Source organism: Chionomys nivalis, chromosome 5 (genome assembly GCF_950005125.1).
Source record: "Chionomys nivalis chromosome 5, mChiNiv1.1, whole genome shotgun sequence".
In the NCBI taxonomy this organism is placed as follows: domain Eukaryota; kingdom Metazoa; phylum Chordata; class Mammalia; order Rodentia; family Cricetidae; genus Chionomys; species Chionomys nivalis.
The window spans coordinates 538,977-556,525 of record NC_080090.1 but is presented as its reverse complement, the minus strand read 5'-3'; the positions used below and the strand labels follow the sequence as shown (position 1 = coordinate 556,525).

The window sequence follows — 17,549 nt, the reverse complement described above, 5'->3', positions numbered from 1 at the left end:
AAACATCTCAATAAAATGCTTGCAAACTGAAGCCAATAATATATTAAAAAGATTTTTTTACCATGATCAAGTTGGTTTCATTCCAGGGATGAAAGGATGGTTTAACATATGCAAAATTAAAATGAAATATACAGCATTAAAAAATAGAGTTTTATGCTCAACTGAATAGATACAGAAAGGGCCTTTAGCAAAGATGATCATCCACTTCATGATTAAAAATTATGAATTTAGAATAGAAGTAATTTACCTCTCTCAACATAATATGGTAATTTATAGTCAGAAATAAATACTCTAGTCAAAAATACAGTAAATGAAGTAAAAACAAAAAAAAAAACCATTTGTAGTCAGAAATTTATGCCCCACCCAGTCCCACAGTCATTCAGTCCCAAATAAATACACAGAGGCTTATATTAATTATAAACTGTTTGGCCTATTGCCCAATCTTATTACTAACTAGCTCTTACAACTTAAATTCACCCATAATTCTTGTCTATGTTTAGCCACATGACTTGGTACCTTTTTTCAGTGAGTCATTCTCATCTTGCTTCCTCTACATCTGGCTGGTGACTGCATCTCTGCCTTTTCTCTTCCCAGAATTCTCCTAGTCTGGTTGCCCTGTCTATACTTCCTGTCTAGCTACTGGCCAATCAGTGTTCTATTAAACTAATACGAATGACAAATCTTTACAGTGTATGAAAGCATTATCCCATAGCAAGCATTTTTCTCTAAAATCAGGAATGAGACATGCCTGGTATCTCCTCTCTTCATTCTTATGTGATGTTAGAACTCTTAGCTAGAGTTAACAATAAAAATGAAACAAATTGCAAGAGGAAAACATAAGCAAAACACTTCAAGATATAGGCATAGTGAGTTCTTTCAGAAAAGAACTCTAATAACTCAAAAAATATTAAGCATGCATTGACAAATGGGATCACATAAACTTTTGAAGGGGACACATCAGATGAAGGGGAACATGAATAAAGTAATCCCACACTAGCTCTGAATAAGGTATAATAAGGGGTTCTTTATTTAAGGGAGGACTCACAGATCACAACGGGGAACAGGAATGGAATCCAGAGTCCAGGTGTGAGAACAGAAAGAGAGAGTGTGAGAGCAGTGGGCATGCACCTTTTGGTACTCAAAGCCAAGCCCAACCTTGTCCAGCCTCTCAAAAGCCATTGGCTGAAGGAGGTTTCCCCATCACCTCCCCCTTTTATCTAAATAAGAGGGTTCCAAACCCAATACAAAACTATACTGGAAGAACAGATAGCAAATATAAAAATTAGAATTACAATCAGCATAAACAATATTAAGCAAGAAACATATGCTAAATATTTTAGTAATTATTTTATCCTAAGGCGTCAAAGTCTTTTATTAGAAATGGCTTGGCTAAATCATAAGAGGAAAGTAACTACAACTATCTAGTCTTTGATGTTGGAAGGTCATTGGTTAAATAATAAAGAAACTGCCTAGGCCCATTTCTAGGCCAGCCCTTAGGTAGGTGGAGTAAACAGAACAGAATGCTGGAAAAAAGAAGCCGAGTAAGGAGTCGCCATGATACCCCCACTCCAGACAGACGCAGGTTAAGATCTTCCCTGGTAAGCCAGCTCATGGGCTACACAGAATATTAGAAATGGGTTAGATCAATATGTAAAAGCTAGCCAATAAGAGACTGGAACTAATGGGCCAGGCAGTGATTAAAAGAATACAGTTTCCGTGTAATTATTTCGGGGCATAAGCTAGCCATGTGGGCGGCTGGGTGCCGGAGACGCAGCCCCGCCGCTCTTATTACAACAGAGTGGCGCCCAAGCCATTTTTTGTTTAAACAGAAAAAGGGGAAATGATGGAGGTGGGTCATCTTTCTATCTGTTGTTTCATTGGTTAAGTAATAAAGAAACTGCCTTGGCCCCTTTAATAGGACAGAAAATTAGGTAGGCGGAGTAGACAGAACAGAATGCTGGGAGAAAGAAGCTGAGTCAGGAGTCGCCATGATTCGCCCACCAGACACAGACGCAGGTTAAGATCTTCCCTGGTAAGCCAGCTCATGGGCTACACAGAATATTAGAAATGGGTTAGATCAATATGTAAGAGCTAGCCAATAAGAGGTTGGAACTAATGGGCCAGGCAGTGATTAAAAGAATACAGTTTCCGTGTAATTATTTCGGGGCATAAGGTAGCCATGCGGGCGGCTGGGTGCCGGGGACGCAGCCCCGCTGCTCATATTTCAACAAGTCTTCAACCCCATTGAAGACCTGAGAAGGGAGATAATATTACTTGAGTAGGCAGAAAGTACAATCAAAATATGAAGTAGATGACAGAGAGACAACTGACTACCTGGGCAATCACCCAAAGTCTCATTTGTAACATTGGAGCAACCAACTTTGGCTAAGGTCTAGAGTAACTGACAGACCATTTTTAGAGGCAGGAATTTTTAAAACTGTTTTACCCTGTTTTGGCAAGGTTTGGCAGTCTTTTTCTTGTATCCTTCTTGTCCTGTGTGGAAACCATGCATTTTGTCAGTGGTCAAGACATGGGCAGTTCCTTGCCCAAAGGCCAGTTTTGTCAAGAAGAAAACAAACTCCAAGTGGAGCGTCTTCAGTGCTCAACATTCTCTCGGTGCTGCCAAAAGCAATCATGTCTCATGTCAAACAGAACTCTAAGTTATTTAAATGCCATATTCTACAGTTCTTTGAAGTGGTTGAAGACTACCTCCCTATGCAGAATACAATCTCTATATATCTAAATAACTTGATTAGTCTAACTATAAGTATGACAAGCATGGATGACTATTGACCTATAATATTTAATACCTATATAGCTCAAAGACTAAGACTTTATATTAGAATATTAAACAATCTTTAAACAACTGTGCAGCAAATGAGGACAATGGCCTCAGAATGTAAACAATGTATAAGTATCTTGATCAGCAGTAGAAATTTATAATGCAATGTTGGGCCTCATAAGGCCTGGACATGAGGCACAGTGTAACTAACTTCCTGAGCCTAACTTGAGTTTGGTGAGGCCTAGTGTAACTTCCTGAGCCTGGCTCAAGTTTGGAGACCTGTCTCTGGCTACCTGACCTAGACCCGCCACTTCCCAGCCACTGCTAACATGGCAGAATATTATTGGCCCTTATTCTTTACTCTGCCACCTCAACCCATCCCAAGCTTCTCCACCCCCATTACAACCCTATATAAGTTCCTGCCTGATGCCATTTAACGAGATCCTGCTTTGACAGACTCCCAACTCAGTGGGTGTGTTTCTCCCCCATGGCCAGGTGGGAGGGCTGGGTTGTTTGATGCTCACCATCCTGCTCAGCCACAGGGAAAGTCTGGTGCATCCAACTCTGCCCCGCTCTTTCTGCCAGAGAACTTGGCAATGCAATATGATAAATATATTCTAAAATTGTATTAATATACAAAATTTCTTAAACAGAGGTAGAAACATGAATGTATACAATATGACAAAATAACTTTGCATAGGTGTACAAATATTGTAAACAAAAATAGAAGCATCTTTAATATAACAAATATAATTTGAATTTGTATCAATATACAAGAATCTATACCACTGTAAATTGTCTATAAAGAATAGCTCACAAGTATTTATTCTATTATTCACTATTACTATTAGCGTGAGTAAACTCACACTAATCTACCTATTTAGATTAATCCCATCCGATTTCCTTTTTTTTGTGTGTGTATGTGAGACCCTTGAGTCCACGTTGGGTGCCAGGTGAGGGGGATGCACCAGATGAAGAGGAATTAGAGTAAAGTAATCTCACACTAGCTCCGAATAGGGTAATAAGGGGTTCTTTATTTAAAGGGGGACTCACAGATCACAACGAGGAACAGGAACTAAATCCAGCATCCAGGTATGAAAGCAGAGCTCTCTATACAACAAAGAAAACAACTGAGTGAAGAGACAGCCTATAGAATGGGAAGGAAAATTATCAACTGTATATCTGATAGGGGATTAATATCTAGAGTACTTAAATTTTTAAACATCGAAATATTCCCACAAAGGATCCAGTTGGTTAATGTGCTGATGAAATGACTGGACAGTTCTCAAAAGATGAACCACAAACGACTGAAGATCATATGAATAAAGGCTCAGTCTGCCTAGACGTCAGGAAACTCTAAGTCAAGGTTGTGCTGAGGTGGGATCCCACCCCAGTCAGAATATCATTAAGAAAACAACAAGGGCTGGGGAGATGGCTCAGTGGTTAAGAGCTCTTACTCTTACAGTGGACAGTAGTTCAGTTCCCAACACTCACATTGGAACTTCAGCTCCAGGGGATCTGAGCTACTCTTCTGGACTCCATGGGCACCCACACACTGTATGTATGTAATGTAAATTAGGGCACAACTATGGAGATAAGTGTGGGTTTAAAAAGCAAGACAACTAAAAACAGAACTCCCACTTGCTAGCTGTGCATTTAGCACTCTAAAATTATACAGTACATTCTTGTTTAAACCTAGACCAGACCACTCCTGGGAAAATGCCCACAAGTCTCTAAGTCATTGTACCACAAAGATTTGTTTGTTTGTTTATTCCTTTAGTTAAGGTTTAGGTATTAAAACCAGGGCCTGGATGATGTTTGGCAAGCGTTCTACCATTGAGCAATATTCCCAGCCTCAGGAAGCCTGTTCTTTTTGTCCAGGACGCCCTTGAGTTCCTTCTGCAGCACAGGAAACCTTGAACATGAGATCATCCCATCTCAGGCGCTGAATAATTTGGACAATAGGCTTGACCCATAAGACCAGCTTATAGCTGTTTACTGGAGAAGTGAGGTCTATAAGAAGGGAGAGAGGTCACTGGACACTGTTGAAGGGGACAGTGGGTGTCCTCTCCCTTTTTCGCACCTGCTAAATGGAAAGGACTCTGCTATGGTACCAAAGTCAGTGAGCCTCCAGTAACAGAAAGCAACAGGGCAAACCGCTCATGGGCTGAAAACCCCTAGAGCTCTGATACAGATCCAGCATGTCCTCTGTTCAGCTGATTCTTCCCGGGCGTTATGGCACTCATGTTTGTTATAATCCCATCGCTGGGCGAGGCCTGGCCCACAGGAGGAATGCTACACTTTGCTCATGGGCTTCGGGAAATGGTAAACCACACAGGGGCATAGGTGAGGAGGTGAGAGCCCCAAGTCGCAAGTCAGCCCCCCAGGACTAGATTTAGGGACATGCGTGTCACAAGGAAGTATGGTAGCGTGGAGCGCTAGCTGATGTCCCATTCCTGCTAAGTCCAAGGCTGGAGGCTCACCAACTCCAGCCCAGCCTGGGCTAGGGAGTGAGGCCCTGTCTTAAACAAAGGTACAGAAAAAAATGAATTACAAAAAAAACAAAGCAAGCACGAAAGCTGAAGCAGATAGTCTGGGTCTGAGGAAAATGACTGGAAGGAAGGGAAGAGAAGCCCCTCTGAGGAGCTAGATAATGGCTGGGTTGGCTTTCAGAGGAGGTTTCCTCTGGGGCTCAGACATCATCTGGGCAAGGCACCTTCTTGAGGAGTGGGTGGTTTCAAGCAGCTTGAGCTACCTTGAAGGTCCCTGGAAACCTTGCCAGATGCCGTTCCCTGTGGTCCACAGCCAGAGGAGTTGACTATGGCAGAGGTGCCAGGAGCTCCTGCTCAGCAGGGGGTCTACTAGAAATGGTGGCAAAACCAATAAGGAAAGACAGTGGAGCCTGAGGGCTAGTCTATGCTTTCCCAGTCTGAGAACTCCAAAGCCAGCTGCCACACAGAGTCATGAATATTCCCCACTGCTCAACCACCTCTCCCGGCTTCAGGAGCCAAGAACATTGTTCTCTACTGGAGTCACCTGCCACAGCGAGGAGACGGGGAGACAATAGCACCATGATTTTAGGACCACCAAGCTCTCCTAGAATGGGGCTCAAGAATGGTTGTCAGGGAGAGGCAGTTCAGCCTTGTCTGTCAGATGGTTCTGTCAAAGCCGCTGTAGGACAGCAGAGGGATAGTGGCCCAGCTGAAGCAAGTCACAGGAGGAACGCCTGCTCAGGGATCTCTACCTAAAGCTCTTTCTCTGACTTCTTGGAATACGGTTGTGCACATGAGACAAGTGACTAGGAGACACACGGAACAGGGACACACTCTAACATCCACTGCTAGGAAATCTCTCGACCCACCTGACCAGAGGAAACACTAGCCACAGATGCTGCCCAGCTGGGCTGGCCTTTCCGTGTGTTTGCAGCTGACTTTGCTGCCTCTCTGTGACTCACTTTTGCAACAGAAGGACAGAGTAAAGAGTTGTGACAAACGGCTCTTCAGAACCTGCGCGGACCAGTCTGAGCCTGGCTCCTCGCACTTTCTCCTTTCTTGAGCTGGCTCAAGCCAGGAAGTAGCAACATTAAGAGTGCAGAAGGCCTCTCTCCGTGGTCATGTCTTGTGATAATGCTGGACGCTCCTTAAATCTTATTCATTTTTGGCCAGCCTGGTCTACAAGAGCTAGTTCCGGGACAGGCACCAAAGCTACAGAGAGACCTTGTCTCAAAAACAAAAAAACAAAAAACAAAAAAAAACTTGTTCTTTTTTAAAATAACTTTTTTTTTGAGATTTGTTTATATGTGTGTTTGTTTTGCCTGCATATGTGTCTGTGCACCACGTGTGTGCAGTGCTTACACAGGCTCCAAGAGGGTGTTGAATCCCTGGAACTGGTGTTACAGATGACTGTTAGCCACCATGTGGGTGCTGGGAATCGAACCCAGGTCCTCTGGAAGAGCACTAGTATTCTCAACCACCTAGTCATCTCTTCAGCCCCAAATTTTACACCCTTTAATTTTTGTTTGATAGTATATTGTTTTGAGACAGGGTTTCTCTACCTAACCCTAGCTGCCCTGGAACTCACAATTATATGGACCAGGTGACCTCCAACTCAGAGAGCCACCTGCCTCTGCCTCTGGAGTGCTGGTACTAAAGGTGTGTGTCACCATGTCCGGCTGCCTTTTAATTTTTTTGATAATGTTGTTTCCTTAGAGACTTGGGAGCGGGGCAAGCCTTAACCTACTCTGTGGGGCTTTCTGGCTGTGGGCAAGTTCCTTGAACTCTGAGTATCCCTTTCCAGATCTCTTTTCCAGGCCTTTAAGGGTCCTCTTCCACACTGAGCCAGTGAGGTCCTCATTCATCCCCTAAGACCTGAGCTAGAGGATGGTGTGGGAGAGGTGGCGTGGCACCAGAGGGGCAGCACAGTTTCTGCTCAGGTACCTGCTCTCCTGTCTAGCCATCCGCTCAGGACCAGTGACCCTTAGTGCAAAGGCCTTCGGCACCGGTCTCTGCGCCTAAGAACCTTCTCTACCCTTTCTATTTCACAGAGTTCCAGTGCCCACGGTCAGCCCTTAGTGAAGAGGGGCTGGAGCTGATCAGTGTGCAGCTCTGCTTCCTTGCTGCTCAGAGAGACCTTTAAAGTCACGTGACGTGCAGGGAAAGGAGAAAATACAGTGAGTGTACTCATCCATGCAGACCGGAGAGATCGCCATTGGCCAGACAGTCCAGGAGTTGGCCCAGGAGTCAGGGTGGGGTTCCGTTTCCCTTGCCCACTGGGTGGCTTCTCCATGCCTGGCTGCGCCCCAGCCTGGGTGTTCCATGGTTCCTATGACTGCCTTTGCACACACTTCTCTCACTTTTCTGACCTATTTTCCACTCCCTTGCCCTTCCCTAAGGTATCTCTCTCGAGAAACCACTTATATTCTGATCCTTGTCTCAGGGTTGGTTTTAGTAAAACCGAAAAATTAAGCAATTGCGAAGGAAAGTATTCTTCGAAGAGAAGGCCTCTGAGCTGAGAACTGGGCATAGGGAAGGAGTTGGCCAGATTGGAACTGGTATGGGGGTGGGGTGGAGGAGGCCCTAATTTGTGCTAGTCTTGACCATGGAACAAAGGACTGTGTTGGGGCACAGCAATGGGTAGGGACGGGAGGACATGATGTGTAAGGAGGCAGGCACGAGTCAGATCCTGCAAGGCTACCCGTCACAAACACGGGCATGTGTACAACGCGTGCCTCTGTGGCCGGCCTGCCTTCTCTTTCCTTCTCAGCTTTCCTTAGTTCTATGACCCCAGGCTGGAGGCAGAAACAGCTCCACCTCTCGGAATGTGAGATGACAGAGTGGAGGAACCGCCATCAGTGTGGGTGGCTGCTTCCAAACTACTGAAATTCCGTCTTGGCTTTTAGACACCCAGTTCCCAACTAAAGACACCTCTTCCCAACCCCTTCTCTCATATGTGAGCAAGGGGGCTCTTGTGGATATGTAAAAGTGTATCATCACAGACAGTAGACAGGCCTTAAACTTAGAGTGAGGGTGGCTAGATCCGGTTCTGGTTCCCCACCACTGTAAGAGGAAGCTGGCCAACCTGAAAGAAGTCACTTCATATTTTGGATCCTCCTTTTTCTTTTCCTTTTAACGAGGACTAGACCATCCACTTTGCAGTGTGCACAGTAGAAGGAGATGCTGCCCTTAAACTGAAGCAGGATGCTCAGGTTCCCAGGGTGTGCATGCTCTGAAGCAGGATGCTCAGGTTCCCAGGGTGTGCACGCTCTGAAGCAGGATGCTCAGGTTCCCAGGGTGTGCACGCTCTGCTCTCTGTGCTTTTGAGAACAGAAGTAATAGGACGGGGGAAATGGGTAAAATGCTTAAGGTAGAAGCATGTAGATCCAAGTCCAAAACCCCCGTAAACTACCTAAAGCTGGGTGCAGCAGAGGGCGCCAAGTGAGTCTCCTCCCTGGGACCTGGAACACCACAGTCTCTGAGCTTTTCTAGTCCTTTTCATGGGAAGAGAATTTAAAGCTAAGTTTCCCCAACTACAAGTGTAACCCTATAACATAGAGAAAATACAGTGAAATACAAAAAAAAGGTAAATGCATTTTGATTGACAGCACATTTGGTTGTCTTTTTTTTATTAAAGTAAAATTTAATGGTAAAGATCCTGTAGTAACGTAGGCATTTCGTGATGTGCTTACAAAGTGATAGACATAGGTGAAGACCCCACCAGGAATGCTAATTCAACAAGCAAGCGCCCTGTAGGCAGAGGTGAGCACTGTAACCGTCAGACCAACTGAAAACCAGAGTGAATTCATTTTTTTTAATATTTATTTATTTATTATGTATACAATGTTCTGTCTGTGTGTATGTCTGCAGGCCAGAAGAGGGCACCAGACCTCATTACAGATGGTTGTGAGCCACCATGTGGTTGCTGGGAATTGAACTCAGGACCTTTGGAAGAGCAGGCAATGCTCTTAACTACCATCTCTCCAGCTCCCAGAGTGAATTCTTAATATCATGGAGATCTGAGTTTAATTTGTAGCAAGACAACTTCTGCCCATCACTGATCCTAAGTCTAATCAGGCAAAAAATCAGACTGGGAGGAGAGCTCATTTGGCAGAGTTCTTGCTGGGCATGTATGCTGCCCTCAGTTAAATTACCAGTGAGAGAGCCAGGGTGGGGAGATACTTCCACAGTGTTGGCTATTAGAAAGCTCGGAGAGGATTTTCTTTGGCTGTGATATTTAGTCCAGAATCTCGTTCCCTTTTGGAGGCCTCTTCATCCGTGAGTAGGGACTCAGGGTGTCATCCGTCACAAAATCATACAGTACTTTGATCCAGGAGCTGTGATGGGGAAGTTTATCGTAGTACTCAGCTGCTATTTTCCTCACCTGGAAGTGAAAAACACAGCAAGGTGAAGAGTAAGTGTTACTGAGGCCATGAGATGACAGGTGCATGTCTGACAGATGGAGGGACAAAATACCGAGCCAGTCAAAGGGCACCACCTTTGCTCATGGTTCTTCATGAATAAGGACAATCTACACATCATATGCACAGTTAGGATTCAGAAGTGTTAGAAGATGTGCAAAATCTATTACTTGGTAAAATAACTCAATTAAAAATCAAATCCCCGGGCTGGTGAGATGGCTCAGCAGTTAAGAGCATTGCCTTCTCTTCCGAAGGTCCTGAGTTCAATTCCCAGCAACCACATGGTGGCTCACAACCATCTGTAATGAGATCTGGTGCCCTCTTCTGGCCTGCAGGCATATATGCAGACAGAATATTGTATACTTAAAAAATAAATAAATATTAAAAAAAAAATCAAATCCCCTTGTAGCGTCATGCTGGTCTGATGGGCTTTGTTTAGATGGGTGTTTCTTTGCTTTCATTCTTTGGGAATTTTGTACATGTGGGCAGCATATTTCATAATATCAATCCCCTGATCTTACCAGGTCTGACTCTGCCAAAGTCTCCTTCCAACCGCATGCCTCCTTTTCATGACCCACTGAGTTATTCTACCAAGTAACAGTTTTTGCACATCTCGTAACACTTCTGAATCCTAACTGTAATGGCCAAATGTAAGAATCCAAGAAAGTGAACTTTAGTAAAATTAGTCTGTCAGACACTGGGTATACACTATGCTTTATGGTTTTTTAAGTGAATTTTTGTTTGATAATATAAACCAGTTTTCTTTAAAAATGAGCAAGTAAAGACTAATTTGGATCATATAATGATCAGAACTAAAACAGTAAATTGAAGCTTCACTTACCTGTGGAAGGCGGCTTCCAGGAATACTGGGGAAGTCATGGTGTTCATTATGATAGCCCCCATTGAACATGAGGAAGTTCAAAGGCCCATAATATGAGGTGGTGTCTTGCCTTTTTAATAATATGTAATGGTCAGCTATAAAATGCCCAGAAATTGGGTTCAAACCCAGGCCAAATAGGGAGGCTGCCAACATGTAGACTAAAGATTTGATTCCCCAAACATAGTAAATTATACTGTTAAAAGTGATCTGGGCCACAATATTGATAGTTTCCAGAGAAGTAACTGGTTTGGGACTGACAAAATAAGGTCGAAGGAAAATAAACAAAGGCTGGAAAACAACCCAGACAAGCTTCCTGAAGGTGGTGCAGAAGAACCAGCCCTCAAAATGAGAAGGGGCATCCACATCGATGCCATCAGCTCCAAGGTATCGATGATGGTCCATGTGATACATTTTATAGGAAACCGAATATGGAATCCCAAAAGGGAGGTTAGCAAACATTCCAAACCAGCGGTTCCACAGCGCCCTGTAGTGGCCAAAGGGGAAATTGTGGGAAATCTCGTGGATAGCCATAGTCATTGAGTGGTTAATGGAGCTACCAAAGACAAGGGACCAAAATAGGACCCATTTCCACTCCAAGTCTTTCACTAGGTAAAAGGAAGCCATGTGGGTGAGAACCATCGCAGTTATGATCCAGATCAGATTGGGGTCAGGTTTCATTAAGGATTTTATCTCTGGATACTTTGCTGTAAGAAAAAAAAACAACAACAACAAGAATCATAAGTGGCTAAAAATACAGTTATAATTACAAAAAAAAATAGTGAACATAGCTAAGAAATTATGATGGGGCCTGGGGAGAGAGCTCAGCTGGCAAAGCGCTTGCTGTGCAAGCATGAAGACCTGGGTTTGACCTCCAGAACCCAAACAAAAGCCAAGTTTGCTAGTATGATCCTCTCTCTCTCTCTCTCTCTCTCTCTCTCTCTCTCTCTCTCTCTCTCTGTTTTCTTTTTGGTTTTTAGAGACAGGGTTTCTCTGTGTCACAACCCTGGCTGGTCCTGAACTCACAGAGATCCTCCTGGTTCTGAGCCCCAAATGTTGGAATTAAAGAAATATGCCACCACTGCCCGGTACTAGCATGATCTTTTAATCTCCATGCTAGGGAGGCAGAGACAGGTGAATCCTTGGGGCTCACCGTCCAGTCAACATGTACCTGGTGCACACATATACACTTAGACACATACACATTAAGTAAAGCCTCCTAGCTCAATATTTTACTTTCTCTAAGGGTGTAATGACAAATCAAGATTGAATAAAGTATTCTATCCCTTGAAGAAACAATTATTTGTCATTTATCATTTAGTTAGTATTTTTGAGCATTTAATAATAAGATGCAAAACACTGTATGATATAATAAAGGAGCATAATTATTTATTTTCTAAATATTTTTGAATTTAGGTGGCAGACTTTGTGCTTGAGCAAAAGACACCCTTGTACATGTCAAATCTATCTTCCCCTTTCCCGCCTCTCCTCGATACACTTCCTAATCTTTAGCAACAGTGTTTCCATTTCCAAAACAATTTGTTGTTGCTTTTCCGTGTGAAGGAGCTGCGGTACTTACCCTTCCATATCTGCTGTTATTTGACATACTGACCTCTAGTTCCGTACATTATCTACACAGAATAGCATGTGCATAGTTCTGGTGCAAAAGTCAGCGAGGAATTGCTCCTCAGTCACTCTCCACCTTGTAGCTTACATTTTTAAAAGATACCTTTTTATTTTATGTGTATAAGGTTTTTGCCTGCATGTCTGTATGTGCACCACGTGTGCTCGGTGTACATGGAGGTCAGAAGAAGGCGTCAGATCTCCTAGAACTAGAGTTACGGTGGTTGTGAGCCATCGGGTGCATGCCTGGGTCCTCTGCAAGAGCAGGTGCTCCTACACTGAGCCATCTCTCCAGCCCTCTACCTTATATTTTGAGACAGAGCCTATCGCTGAACCTGGTGCTCACTGCATCTTTGTCAATGTTTAAGCAGTAACGGTTATTTTAGTCGTAGTGGGATATTATTCTGCAATATTGTTTACATTTCTCTGATGTCTAAGGACACTGGGAATTTTTTCATTTATTTCTTGGCCATTTGTTGCTTTGGTTTTTGTTGTTTACTTGTTTTGAGGAGTGCCTCTTCTTATCACTTACTCCTTTTAAACTTGGGTTACTTGGGTGTTTTGTTGTTGTTTTTAAATAATCCTCATGCATTCTAGATACTAGTCTTCTGTCACATGACCGGTTGGCAAATACTTTCCATTCCGCCCCTCTCACTCTGTTGATTACTCTCTGCTCTGCAGAGGCTACTTGCTTTAGTAAAACCCCATTTTTCAATTTTTGTTGTGTTTGCCTTCGAACTCCAATCCAGAAAATTGTTGTCTACATACAATCTTCTCTTGTCTCCCCTATGATTTCTCTCCGTTGTTTCTGGTCTTAACTTGGGTATTTGATGCACTTTCAGGTTTTATTTTGTTTTGTTTTGATTTGAGACAGGGTTTCCCCACATAACCTGACTGGCTTGGATTAAAGGCATGTGCCACCAAGCCCAGTTTGAGTCAGTTTTTGATATGTTGAGAGGAGTAAAATTTCAAAATCATGTATGTGGATACTTCCATTACCTTGTGTGTCTACTTCAATTTCTCATGAATATTATGTAATTTTCATTATCAAAGTTTATTATGTCATTGTTAAACTTTACATTACTATTTAAATATTTACAGCTATGGTGAGGGTAACTTAATATCTCTCTCCCACCAAGTTTATTTTTTGGGATATGGAGAAACTCAGGACTTTTAGTTAAACCTTAAAAAATTATTTTATGCCAGCTGGGCATGGTGAAGCACACTTTTAATCCCAGAACACGAGAGAGAGAGGACTGTAGATCTCTGATTTCAGAGCCAGCCTAATCTACACAGTCTAGATGTTATCAGAGCCAGCCTAGTCTACACAGTCTAGACAGTAATTCCTAGACTGCAGGGCTGCACAGAGAAACCCTGTCATCAATATGAGTGTTTGGCCTGAATGTGCATTGGTACCACGTGTAAGCCTCTTGCCCTCAGAGGCCAGAGAAGGGTGCCTTGATACCCCGGCACAGGAGTAACAGGTGTTCGTGAGCTGCTCAGAAGGGTGTCTGCTCCCCAGCACGGGAATAACAGATGTCTGTGAGCTGCTCAGAGGCCAGAGAAGGGTGTCTGCTCCCTGGCACTGGAGTAACAGGTGTTTGTGAGCTGCTCAGAGGCCAGAGAAGGGTGTCTTGATACCCCAGCATGGGAGTAACAGGTGTTCGTGAGCTGCTCAGAAGGGTGTCTGTTCCCCGGCACTGGAGTAACAGGTGTTTGTGAGCTGTCATGTCAGTACTGGAAACCAAATCTGGATCGTTAAATCCTCTTAACTACTGAGCCATATCTCCAGTCCCAGAGGTAAAGTGTTTTAAAAGATGGATTCTTGCTATGTTGGCTAGCTTGCATCGGCCTCCCAAGTAGCTAGTACGCAGGCGTTCACCACCATGCCCAGCAAATAAGCTAGCTCTCGGCTGCTGCCTCTGCGTTCTGCTGTGCTGTTGACTGGTCACGTCTAATAGCCTTATGTGGAGTCAGCTTTCCTGCATGTGCAGTTACCTGGCCAAATAGGACATTTGACCTTCCACCTTCTGCTTTCTATTTCCTGTCTCTCTTTGGTCCATTTACTCTTTCTCAGACTTCTTAGTATAATACCAAACTGAGCAGGAGTGGTAGCTTTGCCTTCTTCCTGAATGCGGAGGAAATGCTTTTGGCTCTTTCGGTAAGGTGTTGGCTGGGCCTCACACAGGCCGTACAAACAGTCAACCACTCAGCTACATCCCCAGCCCCATTCTCACAAATTTTTCGCCAAGCACTTCATGCACAATAGTTTACGTAGCATCTACTGCTAAGAAGTTATTTTGTTTTCTTTCTGGCATCGTTACCCTGTTTTATATAAATTTTGTACATTTGAGATTTGGAGGCGTGTCTGGTAGATAACTCTAGCGGTTTCATGAACTTCTTAGGAAGTGAATGATTTTTCTCTTGAAGGTGTGCCTTGAAGTGCCAGTTTGTCGTATAGTGTTGACTTTATTTCCATCACAGTATCCCTGTACCATCTGTGACTGTGAGTGGTGACTTTGGCACAGTGTACACTATACAGAGTCAGCAAGAGTCACTGCCCTCTGAGGTGTTGTGACACTGGGGACATACTCATGGTTCAAGCACTGTGTTGGGGTGTGGGGTCCTCATGGTGTACTTCTACAGACAGAAGAGGTGAAAAGCACGCTCTTTGCAGGCGGTCTAAACCGGGTTAGAATCCTCCCCCCAGCATTGAACTTCTCACTGCAGCTTCTAAAAGGCAGAAAAGTCAAAACCCTGGAATGAGGGGAGGTTAGGGAATGTCAGAAAGAACCCAACTCAGCTGAGAGGGAGGAACATTCCCTGTGAGCACAGAGGGTCCCAGTCTACTCTAGAGCTGTAAGACCTGGTCAGACTGGTTTAAAGCCCTAAACAACTTCCAGGACAAGCCAGGTGTTTCTGTATTTGGCTGTCATCTGTGCTCCAGTTTCTTCACCCTGACAGCCAGAAAGAATGAGAATTATCTATGAGCTGCCCTCGTGGTCCCAGGTTTGTGGTAGACTCACAAAGACAGGAGATGCAAGCATACCAGGACCTGTCCTCTCCAGGAAGCCCTGGGGCCCCTCACGGGAACTTCTCTGCATTGGTTCACATGTAGTTGGCTTCAGGGACCCCAGGATTTCTCCAGACCACTTCCTGTGCCTCACACTCCAGTGGCAGGCTGTTCAGGAAATCCACTGCCCACTGGACATCCTAGCTAGTGGATAAGGCCTGGGATGTCTCAGTCTGGAGATCCTTAACCCAAATCAGCAGGTTGGGTTGAGGGTGCCCATGCCCAGGGACCAGCCTCTGCCATGCATCCCCAAGGTTGTGAGCACCCTGAACCTAGCCTAGGCCTCTCCTTCTATTGGGAACCTGATCAGAGACCACACAACACACTCTGGTGCATAGCCACAAGATCTCACCCAGGATCTCGAGCCTCCTCTGCGCATGCGGCTCATCGGTGTCGACCCACTCAAAATCTTCCCGAGAAACGCTGCTCCCCATGGCTGGGCACGGACTTCTCTGGGTTCTGCACCACGTCCAACCTCTTGAAAGCAGAAGAGATAGAGACTGCTGCAGGCTCTGGTCTGCGGGTACCTGTGCCAGGTTGAGAGAAGTAACAGAAGGGCGGAGCCTAGCCCGCCCCGCCCCCTCACCTCACCCACCTCTCTCCCTGTCTAGCTCCTAGCTCTGGGGCCAGACGAGGAAGAAGTTTTTGCTAGGTGTTGGGTTCTGTGGCTCGTGAGCACCTTTGGGGTCCAACTCCTGCTCTCCTGCAGGTGACCAGTGTCAGCCCCTACTTCCCGCACGAGATGAAAAAGGAAGGCAATGTGTCTGGGTGGACAAGGCTGCTACTCAGAACCTCCTGGAACTAAAGACCTTGGGGTGGCCGCAACTTCACCAAGTCAGTTGGATCCCCTGCTTTAATTCATGCAGCAACCTGAACTCTGTTTAGTTTCCAAAGTGAATGATCAGCAGACCGTGTGTGTGTGTGTGTGTGTGTGCGCGCGCGCGGGCGCACACACACACACATCTGCTTTTTAAACTGGAAAGCTTCTCCCACCCAGAAGGAAAAGGCAGGCTGTGTGGCACTGAAAAGCTTCTAAACAAAATGGAGGGCTGGAGAGATGGCTCAGTGGTTAAGAGCATTGCCTGCTCTTCCAAAGGTCCTGAGTTCAATTCCCGGCAACCACATGGTGGCTCACAACTATCTGTAATGAGGTCTGGTGCCCTCTTCTGGCCTACAGACATACACACAGACAGAATATTGTATACATAATAAATAAATAAAATAATAATAATAATAAAACAAAATGGAAACATGATTCTTGTGAGAGGAAAGACGACATGGATTCCGTCCTTCCAATGTATGCATTTCTCTTACTGGCGTCTCTCACCAAGGTCATGAAGATCTTCATGAGGGGACCTTCCGTTTCAAAATCAACTACCACTTCTGTGCCCAAACAATTAACTAGGAGTAAGATTACAGAAGGATAGACAGTGTGCTTCCTAATAAAAGGACACATGCACAGCAAACTACACACTGCCCATGCTATGCCACATACCCGGGTCCCTGGATCAGACTGTCACTGTCTAGAAACTAGGGAGGACAGTGATCATGCCAGGGCACACCACAGAGATGCTCTCAGCCTGGGCCATCTATAGGGAGCACTACCCTACAAGAATTATAATCCAAGGAACATAAAGAAAGGCTTTCTAAAAGATGTACCAACCAGCTTCAATATGTTCGTCTTATTAAGATTCAGAAGCATTCTGAATGCCCCCACATTGGGTAGTATTGCTTTGCTGGGCAGTAGTGATGCATGCCTTTAACCCCAGCACTCAGGAGGCAGAGGCAGGCAGGCCTCTGTAAGTTGGAGGCCAGCCTGGTCTACAAGAGCTAGTTCCAGGACTGGCTCCAAAGTTACAGAGAAACCCTGTCTCGAAAAATTAAAAAAGAAAAAGAGAGAGATTCATATGCAAAGATTCCTAGTTTTAAAAACTTACCTGGCATTTAATTTAGATAGGCAGATGTGTTAGGATGTTAGTTAATGTTAAAAAGTTCACTGGGAACTGGACAGTGCTGGTTATGTCTTAATCCCAGCACGTTGGAGGCATAAGCAGGCAGATTACTATGAGTTCGATGCCAGCCTGGTCTATAGAGCTAGTTCTAGGACAGTAAAGGCTACACGAAGAAACCCTGTCTCGAAAACCAAAAAGAAAAAGAAGAGGAGGAGGAAATAAAGTGTAATGGGGATATAGTATTATAGTTATGGTTTCTCAAAAGAGTTCTTATCCTTTAGAAGTTAGGACCAGATAAATGCCAGGGAAAAGAGCCCTAAGATAAAACA

The 17,549-nt window shown here is 44.5% G+C and overlaps 2 protein-coding genes across 2 annotated transcripts in view; one reads left to right on the top strand and one right to left on the bottom strand.

Annotated features, from left to right (window-relative positions):
• Nvl (nuclear VCP like) overlaps window positions 1–7,461 on the top strand; it is a 69,255-nt gene extending 61,794 nt beyond the window's left edge. The window contains exon 24 of the transcript XR_009057155.1: window positions 7,326–7,461. The gene's annotated coding sequence lies outside the window, so the exon portion shown is untranslated. The remainder of the gene's footprint in view (window positions 1–7,325) is intronic.
• A 1,975-nt stretch (window positions 7,462–9,436) lies between these two features.
• On the bottom strand, window positions 9,437–15,702 carry LOC130874921 (sphingolipid delta(4)-desaturase DES1-like). The gene is made up of 3 exons (XM_057770497.1): window positions 15,621–15,702; window positions 10,537–11,279; window positions 9,437–9,658 (listed from the first exon to the last, which is right to left on the bottom strand). The coding sequence occupies exons 1-3, from the start codon at window positions 15,700–15,702 to the stop codon at window positions 9,512–9,514; spliced, it is 972 nt and encodes a 323-aa protein (XP_057626480.1). The 3' UTR covers window positions 9,437–9,511.
• Between the last annotated feature and the right edge of the window lie 1,847 nt (window positions 15,703–17,549).

Coding starts and splice junctions, on each gene's coding strand:
- LOC130874921 (XM_057770497.1), bottom strand. CDS start 15,702: ATGGGGAGCAGCGTTTCTCGGGAAGATTTTGAGTGGGTCGACACCGAT. Junction 11,280..15,620: donor GAGGAGGCTCGAGATCCTGG/GTGAGATCTTGT, acceptor TTTTTCTTACAG/CAAAGTATCCAGAGATAAAA. Junction 9,659..10,536: donor CTGGAAGCCGCCTTCCACAG/GTAAGTGAAGCT, acceptor TTTCACTTCCAG/GTGAGGAAAATAGCAGCTGA.